This window comes from Dendrobates tinctorius, unplaced genomic scaffold (assembly GCF_039654945.1).
Source record: "Dendrobates tinctorius isolate UK_male_01 unplaced genomic scaffold, ASM3965494v1 ptg000516l, whole genome shotgun sequence".
In the NCBI taxonomy this organism is placed as follows: domain Eukaryota; kingdom Metazoa; phylum Chordata; class Amphibia; order Anura; family Dendrobatidae; genus Dendrobates; species Dendrobates tinctorius.
In genome coordinates this window covers 589,921-609,180 of record NW_027362175.1, presented here as the reverse complement: position 1 = coordinate 609,180, position 19,260 = coordinate 589,921, and the positions used below count along the sequence as shown (strand labels likewise).

The following is a 19,260-nucleotide window of genomic DNA, read 5'->3' as shown; positions in this document are numbered from 1 at the left end:
ACCTGCAGAACCTCCAAGCACAGAGTAAAACAGCCCTGGCTCACATTGCAAACTCGACTTCTCCAACGATGCTCTAGGAGTGCTGAAAACTTATGGAGGAAAACTTGCACACCAGAAGACTTCATCCACTTCAAATTCATGTTAAGAACCTATAATTCTGCCCTTCACCTCGACAAACAGACCTACTTCACCACTCTGATCTCCTCACTATCCAACAACCACAAGAAACTTTTTTGACACCTTTCACTCCCTCCTAAGGCAAAAAGCACAAGCCCCTATCACAGACATTTGTGCTGATGACCTGGCCTCCCACTTTATAGAGAAAATAGATAATATCCATCAGGAAATCGGCTCCCACCCACCAGGTGCCGTGACTCCCATCCATCTCTGCATCTCCCCTGGCTCACTCCACATTTGATCCCATCACAGGAAAAGAAGTCTCCAGGCTCCTCTCGTCTTCTCGTCCGACTACATGCACTACTGACCCCATTCCCTCACATCTCCTCCAGTCGTCACAACTCACCTAACTACAATCTTTAATCTCTCCCTCTCCTCTGGCATTTTCCCCTCCTCCTTCAAACACTCCATCATTACTCCATTATTAAAGAAACCCACTCTCGACCCATCCTGCACAAACAACTACAGACCAGTCTCCAATCTCCCCTTCATCTCTACACTCTTGGAGCACCTGGTTTACTCCCGCCTTACCATTACCTCTCCACTCCCTCCCTCCTAGACCATTCACAGTCCGGTTTCTGCCCCCTACATTTGACAGAAAATGCACTCAAAGTGACCAACGACCTTCTGACAGCAAAATGTAACGGTGACCATTCTGCTCATTCTTCTCGACCATTCTGCAGCTTTCAACACTGTTGACCCCCATCTTCTACTCTCTAGGCTCCAGTCACTAGGCATTAAGGACACTGCTCTCTCCTGGCTCTCTTCCTATCGTTCTGACCGCTCCTTCAGTGTCTTGTTCGCTGGCTCCACTTCATCTCCTCTTCCTCTGACTGTTGGGGTACCTCAGGGCTCAGTCCTTGGCCCCTTCTCTTCTCCCTCTACACGGCCCCAATTGGACAGACCATCAGCAAATTTGGCTTTCAGTACCACCTTTATGCTGATGACACACAACTATATATGTCATCCCCTGACCTTACCCCCGCTATACTACAGAACGCAAGTGACTGACTGTCCGCAGTCTCCAACATCATGTCCGCTCTGAAACTCAACCTCTCAAAAATTGAACTACTTCTGCTCCTGCCGTCCACTAACCTCCCTAAATCTGACATATCCCTATCCATGGGTGGCACCATAATAACATCCCGGAAGAAGGCGCGCTGTCTGGGTGTTATGTTTGACACCAATCTCTCCTTCACCTTCCATATACAATCTCTTGCCCCCTCTTGCTGCTAAAGAACATCTCTATAATCTGCCCTTTTCTCACCATGGAAACAAAAACCCTCACTGTCGTCCTGATCCACTCCCACCTGGACTACTGTAACGCTCTATTAATTGGCCTTCCCCCCTCACTCGACTTTCCCCTCTTTAGACCATCCTTAATGCAGCAGCCAGGGTCATCCATCTGGCTAATTGGTACTCGGCCGCTCTTTGCCAGTCGTTACACTGGCTGCCCATTCATTATAGGATCCAATTCAAAGTACTTGTTCTCACCCACAAATCTCTCCATGGTGCGGCACCCCATTACATCTCCTCCCTCATTTCTGTCTATCAGCCTACCCGATCGCTGCGCTCTGCAAACGACTTTCAACTAACTTCTGCACTAATCCGTACCTCCCACTCCCGACTCCAAGACTTCTTCCGTGCTGCGCCAATCCTCTGGAATGCTCTATTAGGACCAGCCACAACTTGCACAGTTTTAGGTGCTCCCTCAAAACACATTTGTTCAGAGCAGCCTATCACGTTCCCTAATCAAAGTCATTTTATGTGTAAGGGTCCCGTTTCACATAGCGACGCACAAGCGATCCTGACAATGATACGACCTGGTAAGGATCGCTGGTGCGTTGCTACATGGTCGCTAGTAAACTGCCAAACAGACAGATCTACACAACGACGCAGCAATCCAACGGCGATCTGTATAACGACCTCGGCGGTCGGTGGTACCTTGTCACACAGCAGCTTTTCTGACGAATCACGCCTGCGTCCATGAGTTCTGCATCGCCAACGAGGTCGCTCGTCAGCGATAAAAACAGCGATGCGCGCTGGCCAGCGGAACGCTGACGACTAAAAAAATGGCCCAGGACATTCGAGCACGATCAGCGATATCCAGCGGGGGGGGCGGCGGTCGCCACTATGTGTCACATGTAGCGAGATCGCTGTTGCGTCACAAAATCGGTGACGCTTCAGCGATCTCGCTATGTGAGACGGGGCCTTAAATGTGCGTGTGTAGCCTATTCATTATCTCTATCTATCCCCACTCCCTCAAGATGGCTGGACCATCATTGTAATTACATCACTGTAAATACACACCTGTTCTTTGTATCTCCCCCACCTCATTGTAGATTGTAAGCTCTCACGAGCAGGGTTGTTTTAATTTGCTTTAATCATTGTATTATTCTTAAAGTTGTTACTTTTGACTGTTGTGTTTGAAACTGAAACTGTAAAGCACTGCGGAATATGTTGGCGCTATATAAAGATTATCATCATCTCTGTTTACCACCTAAACGTCAATGAACTTAACCCAGGCACAGTGAGGAGTATCTGCTGACTGACTGCGGTTATCTCATGACTACCCTTTCTCGCCCTATGGTGATGCTGTCTGTCTGTCGGGGGACACAACTGTGACAGAGAAAGATCGACGTTCCTGCAGGACAGGAGTACAGATTTTTTAAATTTTATTACACCCCACTGGAGAAAATGAGTTTTAGTTATCTAGTGGAAAACCCCTTTAATTCCTGACATCCACATATTTAAGTGTGCTTTAAAAGCATATATAACATATATTATTCTGATGTTCAATTCCGCCTATTTAAATATATGAAATAGTATTTTTTCATATATACAAAAAGGACTTTGATGCTGAATTTACGTTTTACAATATTGTTCCTGGAACTTACAGCGCTACAAGATTTCCTTGCACTTTGTCCTATCTACAAATATATGAGCCGACTTACACTCACTCCTTTTTATAAAGACCTTTCAACACATTTGACTACTCTAGCTTTCATCTCCTGGTTACTTCTTTCCACCGTATCCAGTAGATCTTCTAATCTATACATACATTGATAAGATTGGTGCTACCAGATCCAAGGAGGCAATTAGGATTCCCAACTCCGCAATCACAGCCGTGAGAAGCAATGCCCAGGTAGGCTCCCCATTACTTTTTCCATGTCCAAACACCTTTTCAGTTGAGAAAAAAAAAATAAAGTTATAGCATGTTCAGCGACCCCTTTGTTCTTTTCTAAAGTTTTCCTTTATTTTCTACCAAGCCCACACATAGTCATAGTTGTAGTCTGGTGCTCTGTAAATTCTTACCCGCAAAAAGGGGATAATTCCATCTTTAGCTATCGCCTGCAGCAATCTCGGGGCCCCCGTCAGACTCTGCAGTCCGGCTCCACACGTGGAGAAAAAAGATCCAATCACTATGACCCATGGTGATGGCCAGGAGATCGCTCCTACCACAAGGGTTCCTTTTACTGCATCTCCGAACCTAAGAGACAAGATCAGACTGCAGCTCTGTACCACCCATCCTCCAGAGCCGCTGAGCACATCATACTTACTTATCTCTGAGGACCACTCCATCGATACAGGCTCCAAATAGAAGAACATTGCTCAAATCTGATATTCATCTACAGTCAGAGGAATTAACAGAAATGTGTACATTTTATATACAGAGCAGTATGCTATTCCGGATGGATCAATGTCAGCGCTTCACAGAGATAAAAAAATAAATGCTATCATTGCGTTTTCTACTCAGTGTTCCATTAGAGGGGTTATCTGGCCTTAGGAAAAAATGTAAAAAGCTCCAACAGTCTTGAAAAGTACCAAAAAAAACTACAATAACATTGCCTTTCACTCAAAGAGGGAGCACAGAAGCTCTGGAAGGCCTTGGCCCATGAGCGCTGCAGCTAATCAGTGACACATTACTGGCATTAATTGGTATCGCCACTAATACCGCGGATGATGACTACGGCTGTGGGGATCACATAAAGGCCAGATGAAAACAAAGCACCTCGCCAAGAGCAAAAGAGATAAAAAATATAATATGAAGAATACTTATCACATCTCCTGGTTATTTTCCATTTTTTTTTCTAATGCTCCCGAATTATACACATCCAGAGAGTGTAATAGATCGGACAATTACCAAAGAGTGGCATCCATAGGCAAAGAGCGCCACTCACTGAAGGACGCAAAAAATGCACGAGACACTGCTTCATTTTCTCTTTGCTGAATGGAAATGATAAAATATGGCACAAACTAATGCAGTTTCATGCATTAATATGGTGTCTCCACAATGTATTCTCCGCTAAAAGCAATGCTTCCAGAATACTGTGTGATAAGACATGGTAATATTTTTTTCCTTGTGGGTTCACATATATAATGTAAAAATCTTGCTTTAATGTAATATTTTAAAATTTTAAAAATTATCCGTCAACCCCCAAAACTGGATTTAAATTACTTCTACAGTCCTGTAGAGGACTTCCCTCCTATAAATAACATCATACCTGCAATGTAAATTTCACTTTTTAGCTTTTAATTTTTTTTTTCTTTGCAAGCTCCTCAGTCCAGCCAAGGCCAAGCTCAGTGCATCCTTCCATCCCCTCAATCAACATGCCATACACCTCCCCCTTAGTTTTATTGACATCGCTCACTATTGCAGAGTGAGCACTGCATGAATTCAACCTCCAGCCTTGCACACCTGCACTGACACCAGGAGACGACCAGGAGAGCACACGCAGTGCCAGTGCGGATGTGCTCTTACTCCTGTCTGCAGTGCTCGCTACTGTGTGATTATGTGTGCAGGGACAGGGCGCTGCAGACAGGAGAGAGGGACAAGTGAGAACCTGTACTGACACTGTGCGCACACCTCTTCAGCTTCTGCAGTGCCAGTGTGGATGTGCTCTTACTCCTGTCTGCAGTGCTCGCTACTGAGTGATTACGTGTGCAGGGACAGGACGCTGCAGACAGGAGAGAGGGACGAGCGAGAACCTGTACTGACACTGTGCGCACACCTCTTCAGCTTCTGCAGTACCAGTACGGATGTGCTCTTAGGCTATGTGCACACTTTGCGGAATTCCCGGAGAGATTTCAGCGGCAATTCCTGAATTCCATTCCGCGGGAAATATGCGAGCAAATCACATTTTAATTTCCGCCTATTTCCCGTGGAAAAACTAGCGATTTGCAAGCGTAATTAGCTTGCAGAATGCTAGCGTTTTCCAAGCGATCTGGAGCATCGCTTGGAAAACTGATTGACAGGTTGGTCACACTCTTCAAACATAGTGTTTGACTAGTGTGACCAACTTTTTACTATTGAGGCCGCCTATGCAGCATCAGTAGTAAAAAAATCGAATGTTAAAAAAAAATCGTGTTTTTCTTACCTTCTGGCATCCCGCGCAGCGTTACCGATCATCGCGATGCTCCCGGCAGGTCCCGTTCCCAGTGATGCATTGCGCCAATGACCTTTGATGACGTCGCGGTCTCGCGAGACCACGACGTCAAAGGTCATTGGCGCAATGCATCACTGGGAACGGGACCTGCCAGGAGCATCGCGGATGCATGGTGACGCTACGAGGGACATCGGAAGGTGAGAATATGACGATTTTTTAAATTCTAATTCTATTTATTACAGGGATATGGTACCCACATCCCGGAGGACAGTCTCCTCTCCTCCACCCCCTGGGTACCATCCGCAAATGTTCTGCTTACTTTTCGCATGGTGTGCACAGCCACATGAGGAAAGTAAGCAGAACAATGCATTCCTATGTGTGCGGAATCGCCGCAATTCCGCAAAAATAATGAGCATGCTGCGTATTTTCCGCAGCGGAAAAATCCGCAGCATTAGCACAGTATTGCGGAATCCCATAGGATTGCATGGGATGCTTTTTTTTGCGTTTTCGCAGCAAAATTGCGGTTAAAAACGCCGTAAAATGCAAAAAAAACTACGCGTGAACGCAGCCTTACTCTTGTCTGCAGTGCTCGCTACTGTGTGATTCTGTGTAAAATGGATTAAAAACACATGTGACATGCACAAGTGTGAACAAGTCGGTAAGACAACGTTCACACCACCCACTAACTGAGACACAACAAGAAAACAGATTTGCAAAAATACTCTGCAGTAAAATATATGACAGTAATCATCAAGTGCTGGATAACAAATACAGGGTATTCTGTGTGCAGGGACAGGACACTGCAGACAGGAGAGAGGGACGAGCGAGAACCTGTACTGACACTGTGCGCACACTTGTTCAGCTTCTGCAGTGCCAGTGCGGATGTGCTCTTACTCCATTCTGCAGTGCTCGCTACTGTGTGCAGGGACAGGACCCTGCAGACAATAGAGAGGGACGAGCAAGAACCTGTACTGACACTGTGTGCACACCTGTTCAGATTCTGCAGTGCCAGTGCGGATGTGCTCTTACTCCTGTCTGCAGTGCTCGCTACTGTGTGATTCTGTGTGCAGGGACAGGGTGCTGCAGACAATAGAGAGACGAGCAAAGCGTGTGCATGGCGGCCGGATGAATTCAGGCTGCACTCGCTCTGGGAAAATGAGCATTGTCAATGAAGCTAAGGGGGGGGGGGTTGATTGAAGGGGAGGAATAGTACACTGAGTCTTTGGCTATGCCAAGGGTGCACCAAGTAACTCATTTACTTTTGAAATAAAGTGTTTTTTAGATATAGTGATAAAATTCATACTATAATTCTTAAAGAAGCACTCCTACGCCACTTTTTATTGCCTAAATCTGTGTAAATATATATATGTAATGTAGTATAAGGGCAGTAACATCCTCATCGATCGCTGTTTTCCCAGTTTTCTGTGCAGCTCCGGCCCTATTCTGGGTCACCTGACGGCTATTCCGACTTGCCAGATTACACTGGGGTTTATATGCAAAGTAGCAGTTACCATTTAAGCCTATGTAGTGTCAGAATGAGATCCCATACACTTACACTTAAAAGCCACTTCCAGCTCCCACAGTTTTAAAACCCAGTGGGACCTCGCATGCCAGAATAGCGGTGATTATATTACTGCACTTACAGAGCATTACATATACAGCTCTAGCAAAAATTAAGAGACCACTGCACAGTTTTGTAAAAATCAGCTTCTCTCCATGTCTGACAGCTATTCCATTCCAGTGTCAGTTGAATTCCATCCAGAGCACACCTCATTCTACTTAATGTGCTTCTGATTAGGTGATCCTGCTGTGGTGTTCACAATCCTCTTGCAATAAGACAAGATGGATGGCAAAACAAGTGCTAGTAATATCCCAAAAGTAATAGGAATGAAAAAATAACTTTTAACCATGCCAAAGGAGTTGAAAAGAAAAGTCTTCAGTGAGGAAAAGAAGGGCTCAATTCTGGCTTTACTAACAGATGGATACAGTGAGCGTCATGTTGCCTCCATCCTTAAAATTTCTAAGACGGCAGTCCATTGCAACAAGGTCAAGCAGCAGACATTGGGGACAGCAAAGCTACAGACCGGCAGAGGGTGAAAACGACTCTCCACTGACCAGGATGACCGTCATCTTATTCGAATGTCACTCAGCAACCGCAGGATGACATCAAGTGACCTACAAAACTAATCGCAAATGACAGCTGGGGTGAAGTGCATGACAAGAACAGTTCATAACAGGCTCCTAGAGGCAGGGCTCTAGTCATGTAAGGCTAAAAAAAAAAAAAACTTTCATCAATGAGAAGTCAGGCTGAAGTTTGACAAAGACTACAAGGATTGGACCATAAAGGACTGGAGTAAGGTAATCTCTGATGAGCCTAATTTTCAGCTTTGCCCAACACCTGGTCGTCTAATGGTTAGACCAGTGGTTCCCAAACTCCAGTCCTCGCGGACCCCAACAGGTCATGTTTTCAGGATTTCCATAGTGTTACACATGTGAGAGAATTCCTGATGCCTTGATGATACTTCCATCACCTGTGACATACTAAGGAAATCCTGAAAACATGACCTGTTGGGGTCCGCGAGGACTGGAGTTTGGGAACCACTGGGTTAGACGGAGACCTGGAGAGGCATACAAGCCACAGTGTCTTGCACCCACTGTGATATTTGGTGGAGGATCGGTGATGATCTGGGGATGCTTCAGCAAGGCTGGAATAGGGCAGGTTAATCTTTGCGAAGGACGTATGAATCAAGCCGCATGCAAGGTTATCCTGGAAAAACAGTTGACTCCTTCTGCTCAGGCAATGCTCCCCAACTCTGAGGACTTGTTTTTCCAGCAGGACAATGCAACATGCCACACAGCTAAGTCAATCAATGTGTGGATGAAGGACCACCACATCAAATCCCTGTCATGGTAAGCCCAATCTCCAGACCTGAACCCCACTGAAAACCTCTGGAATGCAATCAAGAGGAAGATGTATAGTCACAAGCCATCAAACAAAGGAGAACTGCTTAAATTGTTGTACCAGGAGTGGCATAAGGTCACCCAAAAGCAGTGTGAAAGACTGGTGGAAAGCATGTCAAGACACATGAAAGCTGTGATTAAAAATCATGGCTATTCCACACAATATTCATTTCTGAACTCTTCCTGAGTTAAAACATTAGTATTGTTGTTTCTAAATGATTATGAACTTGTTTTCTTAGCATTATTTGAGGTCTGCAAGCACTGCGTTTTTTTGTTATTGTGACCATTTCTTATTTTCTGAAAATAAATACAAAATTTAGTGCTTGGAAATTCGAAGACATGTTGTCAGTAGCTTATAGAATAAAAGAGCAATTTTTATTTTACTCAAAAATATACCTATAAAGAGAAAAATCAGACAAACTGAAAATTTTGCTGGCGTCTCTTAACTTTTGCCAGAGCTGTACATGTACACAGCTTTAAGTAACAGAACGTTTGTTGGGAGAACTTCTTTAAGTACTAAAATGTAAAGGATACAGACTAAAGAAGTTGTAAGAATTGCAAGGACCGTGCCAATTGGAATGGATTTTTGAGCGTCCTTAAGGTCACCAGAACGATTAGAGCCGGCCATAATCCCTGCAAGTAAGCAAAATGCAGAGTTAAGCCGAGTTGAGTGCAGCATGGAATAACATGGATGCTTCTCAAATCTGTTGAGCTTAAATATTAAAAATAAAATAAGTGCATGTGACATGTTAGGTTGATGCGCCATGGCATTAGAATTAGCACTCCAGATATCCATCAATCTCGCGGTGACAGCTCTTTATGACAAAGCATTGAGCTGGGGGCAGACACTGACTTTAGCCACACGACAGTGTCAAGCATGAGAGTCACAGTAAGATTTTTGTCATGCATCTTTCATGAACCTACGCGTAATCAAATAGCGACATAAACGTGTACAAATTACTGTACCCTCACAGACATAGGCACACTAACACCGCAAGGCACTGACTTTGTGTAGGTGTGCGTACACTGCTGTAAGCAGCTGGAGGACGTTCTATAGGACACAGATGACGGTTAGTTGAGTATAGGGCAGATTTATTGGGGATTGTGCTAGAAACGACTACATTTAAAGCTGTGCAATATGGACAATCTTACGGAAGGCCATGTTCACAAACATTTTTACGCTTGTATCACAGCCACAGGGAATGGACACTTGCACTTAGATGACCATAAGGTTCTTTGATGGTCTATGTTTGGACACATGAACCTTGGAAGATCCAGGCATTGCAGGTGCGCTGTACCTGTGGTGATGGAGTCATACATATATTTTATGGGAAATTAGGTTTTACAGTTAGGTGGTTTTGTCCAGTGATCTCTCAGGTAATCACACACACTGCTGCACCATCAAGACGCCAACCAAGTCTAATTGACAGCCCAGTCAAGTTCTTGCATCATATTCTACGCAAGTACCTCCATCCATAACCCACAAGCACAAAAGCAGCTCACCAGCCTCTAAATCCCAATAACACTTGGTAGCTGTATAGGACAAAATGTGGACACTAAATGACACCATTTGTAAGAGGTGACTCTCGCTTTGAATAATGAGAAACTACACCAATTACCTGTAACAGATGGGAAAAAGATGCCAACGAGGAGGGTGAAAGACGTTGTAATGTCAGCCAGGACATAGCTGCTAGAAAGAGAGCCAACTGCATCTGATGAGGGTGAAGACCCCTTTTCTATAATTTCTCCCTTCTGCAGATAACTGCTCCAAAGGTTTTCTGTTAATAAAAACAAAAAGCAGAAATAAATCATAGAAGACACGAGTGAACCGCTTGTGAACGAAAAGTAGAAAAGATCTATATACCAGCAATAATGCCACTGCCCAAGCCTGGAATTCCCTCTATTTCTGTGACATTATTATGGACAAAATATTCATCACACGTCGCATTGAAGAACCCGGGAGGGTGGCAGAAACGGTCCCACAAGTCAGACGGCGATGTTGTATTCTCTGTCTGTACTATTTTGGCACACGTGCTAAACTCGAGCCTGGACAGGGTTCGGTTTCCAAGCAAGCAAACACTAAAACACAAAAGGAGTGAAAGAATAAAAGCGGACAAACTGTGGAACATCTACACGGAAATCAGGAGTGGTGAGTGTTGTACAAACCGTGGGATTGTTACACCGTATAAATATACTGCTAATGTCACAACGAGAAAAACAGAACAATGAAATATTCAGCCTTGGAGTGAAGCACAAACTACGCCTCGTATTATACCCGCTATTACGTTACACTAAAGATATTTTGCCAGTTGCCAAGTTGGACTTTGGTAAGTTAATGTCAAGCTGAGGTCATGTGCTGGGACTGAACATCTGAAAGCCAGCCAACGTGTCCACCCGGCTATAGATCATCTTTTCTTTTTATTTATAATTTCTCTCAATCCCAGACTTCTGAAGTAAATAATTCACCATTAATACTTACGGAAACTTAGGAGGAACAAAGGCAGATTTCAGTGCCCCTGCATAGATGGCTAGGATAGACAGTATGACACAGGCCAAAAACAAGGATGCCAGCTTGTTCACATAGCGTACGCCCACAAAAACAATGACAGACATGAGAAGGAGAAATCCAGTGCCATAAACCCGCATGTTATTGAGCATAGCCGCCGAGTTCTCAATCACGCCTTCACTTTCAAAAATGACCGCCTTTGGAGCGATGTACACCTGTGCAAAAATTAGAGACGGTCACAACCTAAATAGTAAATGGAGCGCGCATTAACACCATAGAAAGTGTCGAGATGTGTGCCGTATACAGGTGTATGCCCAAACAGGAAAATGCCAGATGCCCTTAATACCTCTCCATTTCTGATTTCCATCTGCAATTTTAATTTATCTTACAGAATAAGTCTCAATATCAATTTTATTTTGTAATCCCTCTTAATTACCTATATAATGGTGTGTAGGTGCATTAAGATGCTTACCAATCGCCGTGCCCCCCAGTTTCCAGCGTTTTCTGGGTCACATGACTGCCCCTCTTCTTTGCCGGCTCACACAGAGATCGATGTATGGTGGGGGGGGGGGGGGGGGGTTACTTCCACTAATATATGCCTATGGAGTGGCAGAACGAGGCTCCATAGAGTTTCATTGCAGAAGGTCCACACAAACACCTTTGTGAGCCGGTTGATCTGTTTACAGGTCACGTTGGCCAGAAGAAGAGCAAAGCGACGCTGGAAACCAGGGAAGACTGCAATCGGTAAGTTTTTTAATGCACTTACACTACATTACACACATAATTAGGAGGGATTACAAAATAAAAATTATAAGACATAACATATTAAACGGAATATTAAAACAAAATAATAAGATCATCCCCACCATTGTACAGGAACTACACCAAACTACAGCTATATTACGATACAGCATGTCTGGTAACAGAGAGCAATGGCATGGCTGTAGTTTTGACCCTTGTTCTAGTCACTTTTTTTTATAAATATGGCTACAGATTCCACAGGAAAGGGTTTTCACCGATAAGATATATTCCTGTATTAATCAGGAAACACGTTTTTCCTTAGCTCTTGGTTTGAGACATACCGTAACTGTATAAGCAGCAAACGTAGCACTAATATTATACAATAAAGTTTGGGAAAATCTATGAAAATATTTTTTCAAGATTTAGTCCAATGTGAACAGGAACTGATCTGCAGTTTTGAGCAGTGGCTAATACCCATTGAACTGGTTAGTGCTGTATAGATTACATCTGGATGCCACCGCCACTAATTTAAGTTGATCTGTAGCGGTGCCACAGATCTGCTATTGATAGGGCAAGGACAGGTCAGCAATATTAGGTGCCTGGACAATCCCTTTAACTCTATACTCTACAACTGGACAAGGGTTCTCATTGAAAAATGGTTCTCTTACCAGAAATATCTCTATGGCTCCAAGAATGTACATGGCTGTGGCAAACGTTGTACCTAAATAAAAGCAGAGACCAACAGCGCCACCAAATTCAGGACCAAGAGCCCGGGAAATCATAAAGTATGAACCTCCAGCTGAGAAAAAGAAAAAGTAACATATAAGGGGGTAGAGTTACTGAGGATGGGGGTGGAATGAATAGAGGTGGAGACGTCCCGTGCCAATGGGGAGGCCTCAGATGTTAGATTGTCTATTGAGGCCAAAGAATACAAAGATTAAGAAGCCCTTGCATTCACCATGTAAAAGGATGCAGTGACGTGATGAGCTATTAGAATATACTCCATGGCCGGTGACACATATTAGATAATATTCCACGAGAACATACTAGCGGATTGAGATTACTTGTATGATTTGCAGACCTTTTACCTGGTACCACCCCATTAGTTGCGATTGCACTCATAGATATTGCTGTAAGCATTGTCTGAAAGGAGAAAACATAAGCGTTGTTACAAACGCAGAAATAAATAACCGCCCCTAAACGATAAACGCCACCCCTGATCGGTGAGACTTACACAGCAGCAGCAGGCAAACACAATGCAAAAGGCGTGCAGGATGCCGGCCGTCCCCACCACCCATGGCAGACGAAGAAATAGGATCACTCCAAATATGTTTTGCAGACAAGGCAGGTAAACACCCATTATTGTGCCCATTCGAGGAGCCTATGGAAATATTGCGTTGGAAAACATTGGTGTAATTAATACTATTCTGCTTTACCAACTACTTTTATCCGAATGATACTATCACGGTTTTCTGCTCCTCACCTTCGTTTGCTTCTTTTTGCCCTCACTCTCTTCTTCATGTTCTCTGGCACCCTGAGGGAGGTTGGTGTAGTTGGCCAAGCGATTTAAGAGTGAGGAAACCTTGGGACGGGTGTCCATTTCCTCCTGTACATATCAGGGAGTAAACATCAGATTTTATGTAGTAAACCATGGCATAATATATACCTGCACACACAACCAGGGCATATGTACGCGTACACACAACCAAAGCACGATATATATGTACGCGTACACGCAACCAGGGCACGATATGTGCGCGTACACACAACCAGGGTATGATTTGTACGCATACACGCAACCAGGGAATTATATGTACGTGTAAACACAACCAGGGTACGATATGTTCGCATACATACAACCAGGGCACAATATGTACGTGTACACGCAACCAGGGTATTACAGTTAGGTCCATATATATTTGGACAGAGACAACATTTTTCTAATTTTGGTTCTAGACATTACCACAATGAATTTTAAACAAAACAATTCAGATGCAGTTGAAGTTCAGAGCTTTCATTTGAGGGTATCCACATTAAAATTGGATGAAAGGTTTAGGAGTCTCAGCTCCTTAACGTGTGCCACCCTGTTTTTAAAGGGACCAAAAGTAATTGGACAGATTAAATAATTGTAAATAAAATGTTCATTTCTAGTACTTGGTTGAAAACCGTTTGTTGGCAATGACTGCCTGAAGTCTTGAACTCATGAACATCACCAGACGCTGTGTTTCCTCCTTTTTGATGCTCTGCCAGGCCTTCACTGTGGTGGTTTTCAGTTGCTGTTTGTTTATGGGCCTTTCCGTCTGAAGTTTAGTCTTTAAGAAGTGAAATGCATGCTCAATTGGGTTGAGATCAGGTCTGACTTGGCCATTCAAGAATATTCCACTTCTTTGCTTTAATAAACTCCTGGGTTGCTTTGGCTTTATGTTTTGGGTCATTGTCCATTTGTAGTATGACACGACGACCAATCAGTTTGGCTGCATTTGGCTGGATCTGAGCACACAGTATGGCTCTGAATACCTCAGAATTCATTCGGCTGCTTCTGTCCTGTGTCACATCATCAATAAACACTAGTGACCCAGTGCCACTGGCAGCCATGCATGCCCAAGCCATCACACTGCCTCCGCCGTGTTTTACAGATGATGTGGTATGCTTTGGATCATGAGCTGTACCACGCCTTCGCCATACTTTTCTCTTTCCATCATTCTGGTAGAGATTGATCTTGGTTTCATCTGTCCAAAGAATGTTCTTCCAGAACTGTGCTGGCTTTTTTAGATGTTTTTAGCAAAGTCCAGTCTAGCCTTTTTATTCTTGATGCTTAGGAGTGGCTTGCACCGTGCAGTGAACCCTCTGTATTTACTTTCATGCAGTCTTCTCTTTATGGTAGATTTGGATATTGATACGCCTACCTCCTGGAGAGTGTTGTTCACTTGGTTGGCTGTTGTGAAGTGGTTTCTCTTCACCATGGAGATTATTCTGCGATCATCCACCACTGTTGTCTTCTGTGGGCGCCCAGGTCTTTTTGCATTGATGAGTTCACCAGTGCTTTCTTTCTTTCTCAGGATTTAAAAAACTGTAGATTTTGCCACTCCTAATGTTAAAGCAATTTCTCGGATGGGTTTTTTCTGTTTTTGCAGCTTAAGGATGGCTTGTTTCACCTGCATGGAGAGCTCCTTTGACAGAATGTTTCCTTCACAGCAAAAGCTTCCAAATGCAAGCACCACACCTCAAATCAACTCCAGACCTTTTATCTGCTTAATTGAGAATGACATAACGAAGGGATTATCCACACCTGTCCATGAAATAGCCTTGGAGTCAATTGTCCAATTACTTTTGGTCCCTTTAAAAACAGGGTGGCACATGTTAAGAGCTGAAACTCCTAAACCCTTTATCCAATTTTATGTGGATACCCTCAAATGAAAGCTGAAAGTCTGAACTTCAACTGCATCTGAATTGTTTTATTTAAAATTCATTGTGGTAATGTCTAGAACCATACACGCAACCAGGGTATTATATGTACGCGTACACACAAACAGTGTATTATATGTATGTGTACACACAACCAGGGTATTATATGTATGTGTACACGCAACCAGGGTTTGATATGTACGTGTACATGCAACCAGGGCACAATATGTACGCGTACACACAACCAGGGTACGATATGTACGTGTACACCCAACCTTGGCTAAATAAGCAAATCGATTTTCCCTTTGTGCTCTATGGACTAACAAATCTGTAAAATTAATCTGCTATAATCAATTATAACAAAGCAATGTAGTCAATAATATGTGACTGTTGTCTTCAGATTCCACTGTATTTTAGGGGATCTGCTAACAAATGACATTTGATGTGGTGTGAAATGGGGATCAGACAGGTGGGATTTCTACCTGACCAAATGTATTAAAAGGGGTTGTCCATTTCATAAAATCTTGGTCCCTGGGCACAGTTTGTTATTAAAAAAAAAAAAAAATCAACCCTCGCTTTACTCATCTTCCATGGATCCAGCGCCGACTCGCTGCTCCTGGTGTCAGTTTTCACATAGAGAGAGTGGCAGGCAATCAGTGAGCGCAGCAGCTCTGAGTGAGGCAGTCTATACAGGCAGAGCGGGCTGAGCTTACTGATCGGCTGCCATTCTCTAAGTGAAGACAACGCTGTAGCCAATACCTGACCCCAGGAGCAGTGGCAAAGACTCCGCGCTGTACCCGGGAATAATAAGCGGCGCAGATTGTTTTTATATAACAAGATAAACGTGCACAACTCCTTTAACCTCCCGTTGAAGGAATACCATATTTCTTTAAGACAAGGCTAATGTTCATATTAATATCATACCCAGAGAAGACAGCTGTTGGCGGTAACTTATACCTATGGCCTGGTGAGGGTTAGATGTTTTAAAAGCAAATGTCTCACCAGCAGGTCCCTTTACATCCATATACCTAATTTGGACGTGTCCGTGTGTCTGTGCACAATGAGTCATCCACAGCTCAACAGTAACTTAGGTATCCATAGTTACTACCACTAGCAGCTAGCTGACTATATGCGTGGGCGTAACCATGGATATCTAAGTACTGTAAGGCCCTGTATAGGAGTTGAGTGACATATCTAATAAGGAGAGGAGCTCTCCCTGGTGACGAGTAAAGGCATAAGCCTTTTTTGAACGTTAGTCTGTGAGGCAACACTGTGCGGCAACATTGGGAAGCAACAGTGTGAGGCAACATTGCAAAGATTGATCAAATTGATAGCGCTGCTGCACGTAGAGAAGCGAATCGCATACGGATGCGTAACCTGCGTCTTAATGAAACAGAAGACGAACGAAATTGTCGAAGAACTGCTGATGCAGCCCGACAGAGGGCGGCCAGAGAAAGAGAAACGAATGAAGTAACTGAATCACGTAGAACATCTAATGCTGCACGACAACGAGCAACAAGCAATGCACAAAGTGATACACAAATTTCACAAAGACAAGAGCAAGATAGAAGACGTGTCCAAAATGCAAGAGCCACTCGACGATGGCAAGTTACATTTGCCGCTAGATGGCTTCTTAATTGATGAGACACGTATTGAAGAGCACTATACTGGCGAACTGACATTTCGAGGTCAGTTCTGCCAATCTAAAAATTTCAAAGACGAAATGGCACAGAACAAAACATTCCCTTCCTGGTGCAAGAGAGGGCGCCTCCAATTACGTCCCATTCGTATGGATGATCAATTAGTCAAGTTGATGAAAGGAGAGCATCAGCACTCCAATAACTTTATGGCTAATATAAAGCAATACAATAGCTCTCTTGCTTTGGCATCAATGGGAGCACAAGTAGCGCCACCTCCTGGGCATGGTCCATACTGTTTTCGAATTCATGGACAAATTTACCACAGAACTGCCCCATTGCATCCCGCTGAGGATAGTGCTCCCAAGTATGTCCAGATTTACATCTTGGACAGTGAAGAAGCATTAAGTACAAGAAGTCAAGCAAATAAAAAGTGCCTCCCAGCACTGCTGTCATCTCTTGGAGAGAAAATGAAAGCAATTAACCTACTCACAAGTGCCTTCACAATGATGAGGGAATTTGAAAGAGAGAAAGAGAGGATTGCTGAATTATAAAATCGTGATCCACTCGAAATAGCAATTATAAATGACTACAATGATGACCAGAGGCGCTACAATGCACCAAGGTGCAATGAAGTACAGTAGCTATAATTTATCAAAATGCATTTAATAGGGACATAAGAGTTCACCTGAAAAGTGAAAACCAAACAGTTAAAATCAGCTTTCTTCACAGAAAGTGTGATGCAATGCCATATTCACTTCTATTCCCATATGAAGACAGTGGATGGACAATAAATTTGACAACTCCAATTCCCCTAAGTGTGCAACATCAAGGAATTGGTGACATTCATCTACCATCCATACCAGTGGATCAAGATGGACAAGAAAAAAAATCAACCTGTTGCAGTACTATGCATACAGGCTTGCCATTCGTGACGCGTTCAATCCCCTTTTAAATGCTGGGAAGTTGACGCAACAATTTATCGCTGACAGTTACATCAAAATTGAATCCGACAGGATCGAATATATAAAACAAAATCAAAAGGCATTACGCGTCGACAATTATGCAGGCATTATGGATCACATCCACAATGCTGCATTACACCAAGGGCTAAAAGCTGGGACACCAGTAATTTTACCACCCAGTTTCATTGGAAGCCCAAGAGCTATGCAGCAAAATTACCAAGACGCCATGACAATTGTCCGAACTTTCTTCATGGATAGTGCTATTGAATAACTGTACCCGAACAGTATTAACTACAGAGCTTTTTCATACACAAGGTTGGAGTGGCAGGAGAGGTACACCAGGTATCTATGTTTGCTGTTGGTCTGCACATACGCCTGGCTGGTGCGTGGTTACACCCCATTGCGTGGTCCGTAATCCCTGCACGCACCCAATGGGCACGCCACCACTCGTGTTGGACTAAAGTCCACCAAACCTTTTGATCTTAGCAGGATCAGCCAATCATATATTGCGTATTGGGTCTAATGACTCTCTCAACACATTATCGCCAGATCCTTCTTTACTCTCCCTGGAGATAAATCACCACTTCCCCCGTTGAAAAAACATTAGTGATTGACAAAGTGCCCATGTGTATAGGAAGTCAGAAGAGATCGCGGTCAGCCTAAACTGATTGTGTACCTCAAGATCTGCTGTCTGTAAACCCCTAGAGTACGATTCTACCCTTCCGTCAGTAAAAGGGAAGGATTGCCTTCTCAGCAAGAAGATCCAGCATGTCCCCATAAGGGGGCACAAGGCCCCATGTTGGTCTTGTGTGACAATTTATCCATTGTTGGCAGTACACAACCATCGCTAATGAAGACAGTTATATTGATGGGGGAACGTGATGGGATAAGGTGTTATCAGAGCATGCTCCTGACCGAGCGTCTTCAGCGTGCTCAAAAAATATGTTTGAATCCCCGTGGCTGCATGTCTCGCAGCTGTTCATGAAGGAATGAAATCTCTATACCTCTTTCTCACCTCAAACAACGCCAGATTCCTGTCATAAGAGTCTTCCCCCTCTTCGCTGTGGTTCTGATACAGAGCAGAGTTTTTCCTCCGGTCGATCTCTGTATAAGATAGAGATGTGTTAGAGAACCTCTCCTGCACCTCAGCATCAGGCCATCAATGGTGAACGTACCAAGCAGCTTGCTGTTCTCCTCCGTTACTGATGTTTGACTTCGATCTGAGACAGAAAACAAGATCATATTAGCAATCATAATTGATGATGCTCTGGAAGTGTTGCTATAGTCTTTACAGTACAAGAATGATATCTTCAGAATTTTCCAAAAACTCTGCCAACTTTCAACTAATGCTGCCATTTGTAGAAGTTGTTCCTGAGTTCATCGGGAGCCATAAGAGGTCCATCTGGGTGGACATCTCCAAGTGAAGTCCTGTTACTACAGTACATCTACATAAACGTAATGCACAGATCTCAGATAACCTA

General features: G+C 43.7%; 1 protein-coding gene across 4 annotated transcripts in view; it reads right to left on the bottom strand.

The window, feature by feature from the left end:
- The window catches only part of SLC12A6 (solute carrier family 12 member 6), a 74,307-nt gene that overhangs the window by 26,476 nt on the left and 28,571 nt on the right, over window positions 1–19,260 (bottom strand). For all 4 annotated transcript variants that reach the window (XM_073565015.1, XM_073565016.1, XM_073565014.1 and 1 more), the window contains 13 exons: window positions 18,955–18,999; window positions 18,795–18,883; window positions 13,256–13,378; window positions 13,007–13,153; window positions 12,861–12,915; window positions 12,441–12,571; window positions 11,005–11,246; window positions 10,390–10,604; window positions 10,145–10,303; window positions 9,060–9,158; window positions 3,738–3,795; window positions 3,493–3,667; window positions 3,239–3,357 (listed from right to left, as the gene is read on the bottom strand). In XM_073565015.1, the coding sequence (XP_073421116.1) occupies window positions 3,239–3,357; window positions 3,493–3,667; window positions 3,738–3,795; window positions 9,060–9,158; window positions 10,145–10,303; window positions 10,390–10,604; window positions 11,005–11,246; window positions 12,441–12,571; window positions 12,861–12,915; window positions 13,007–13,153; window positions 13,256–13,378; window positions 18,795–18,883; window positions 18,955–18,999 (1,657 nt within the window). The remainder of the gene's footprint in view (window positions 1–3,238; window positions 3,358–3,492; window positions 3,668–3,737; window positions 3,796–9,059; window positions 9,159–10,144; window positions 10,304–10,389; window positions 10,605–11,004; window positions 11,247–12,440; window positions 12,572–12,860; window positions 12,916–13,006; window positions 13,154–13,255; window positions 13,379–18,794; window positions 18,884–18,954; window positions 19,000–19,260) is intronic.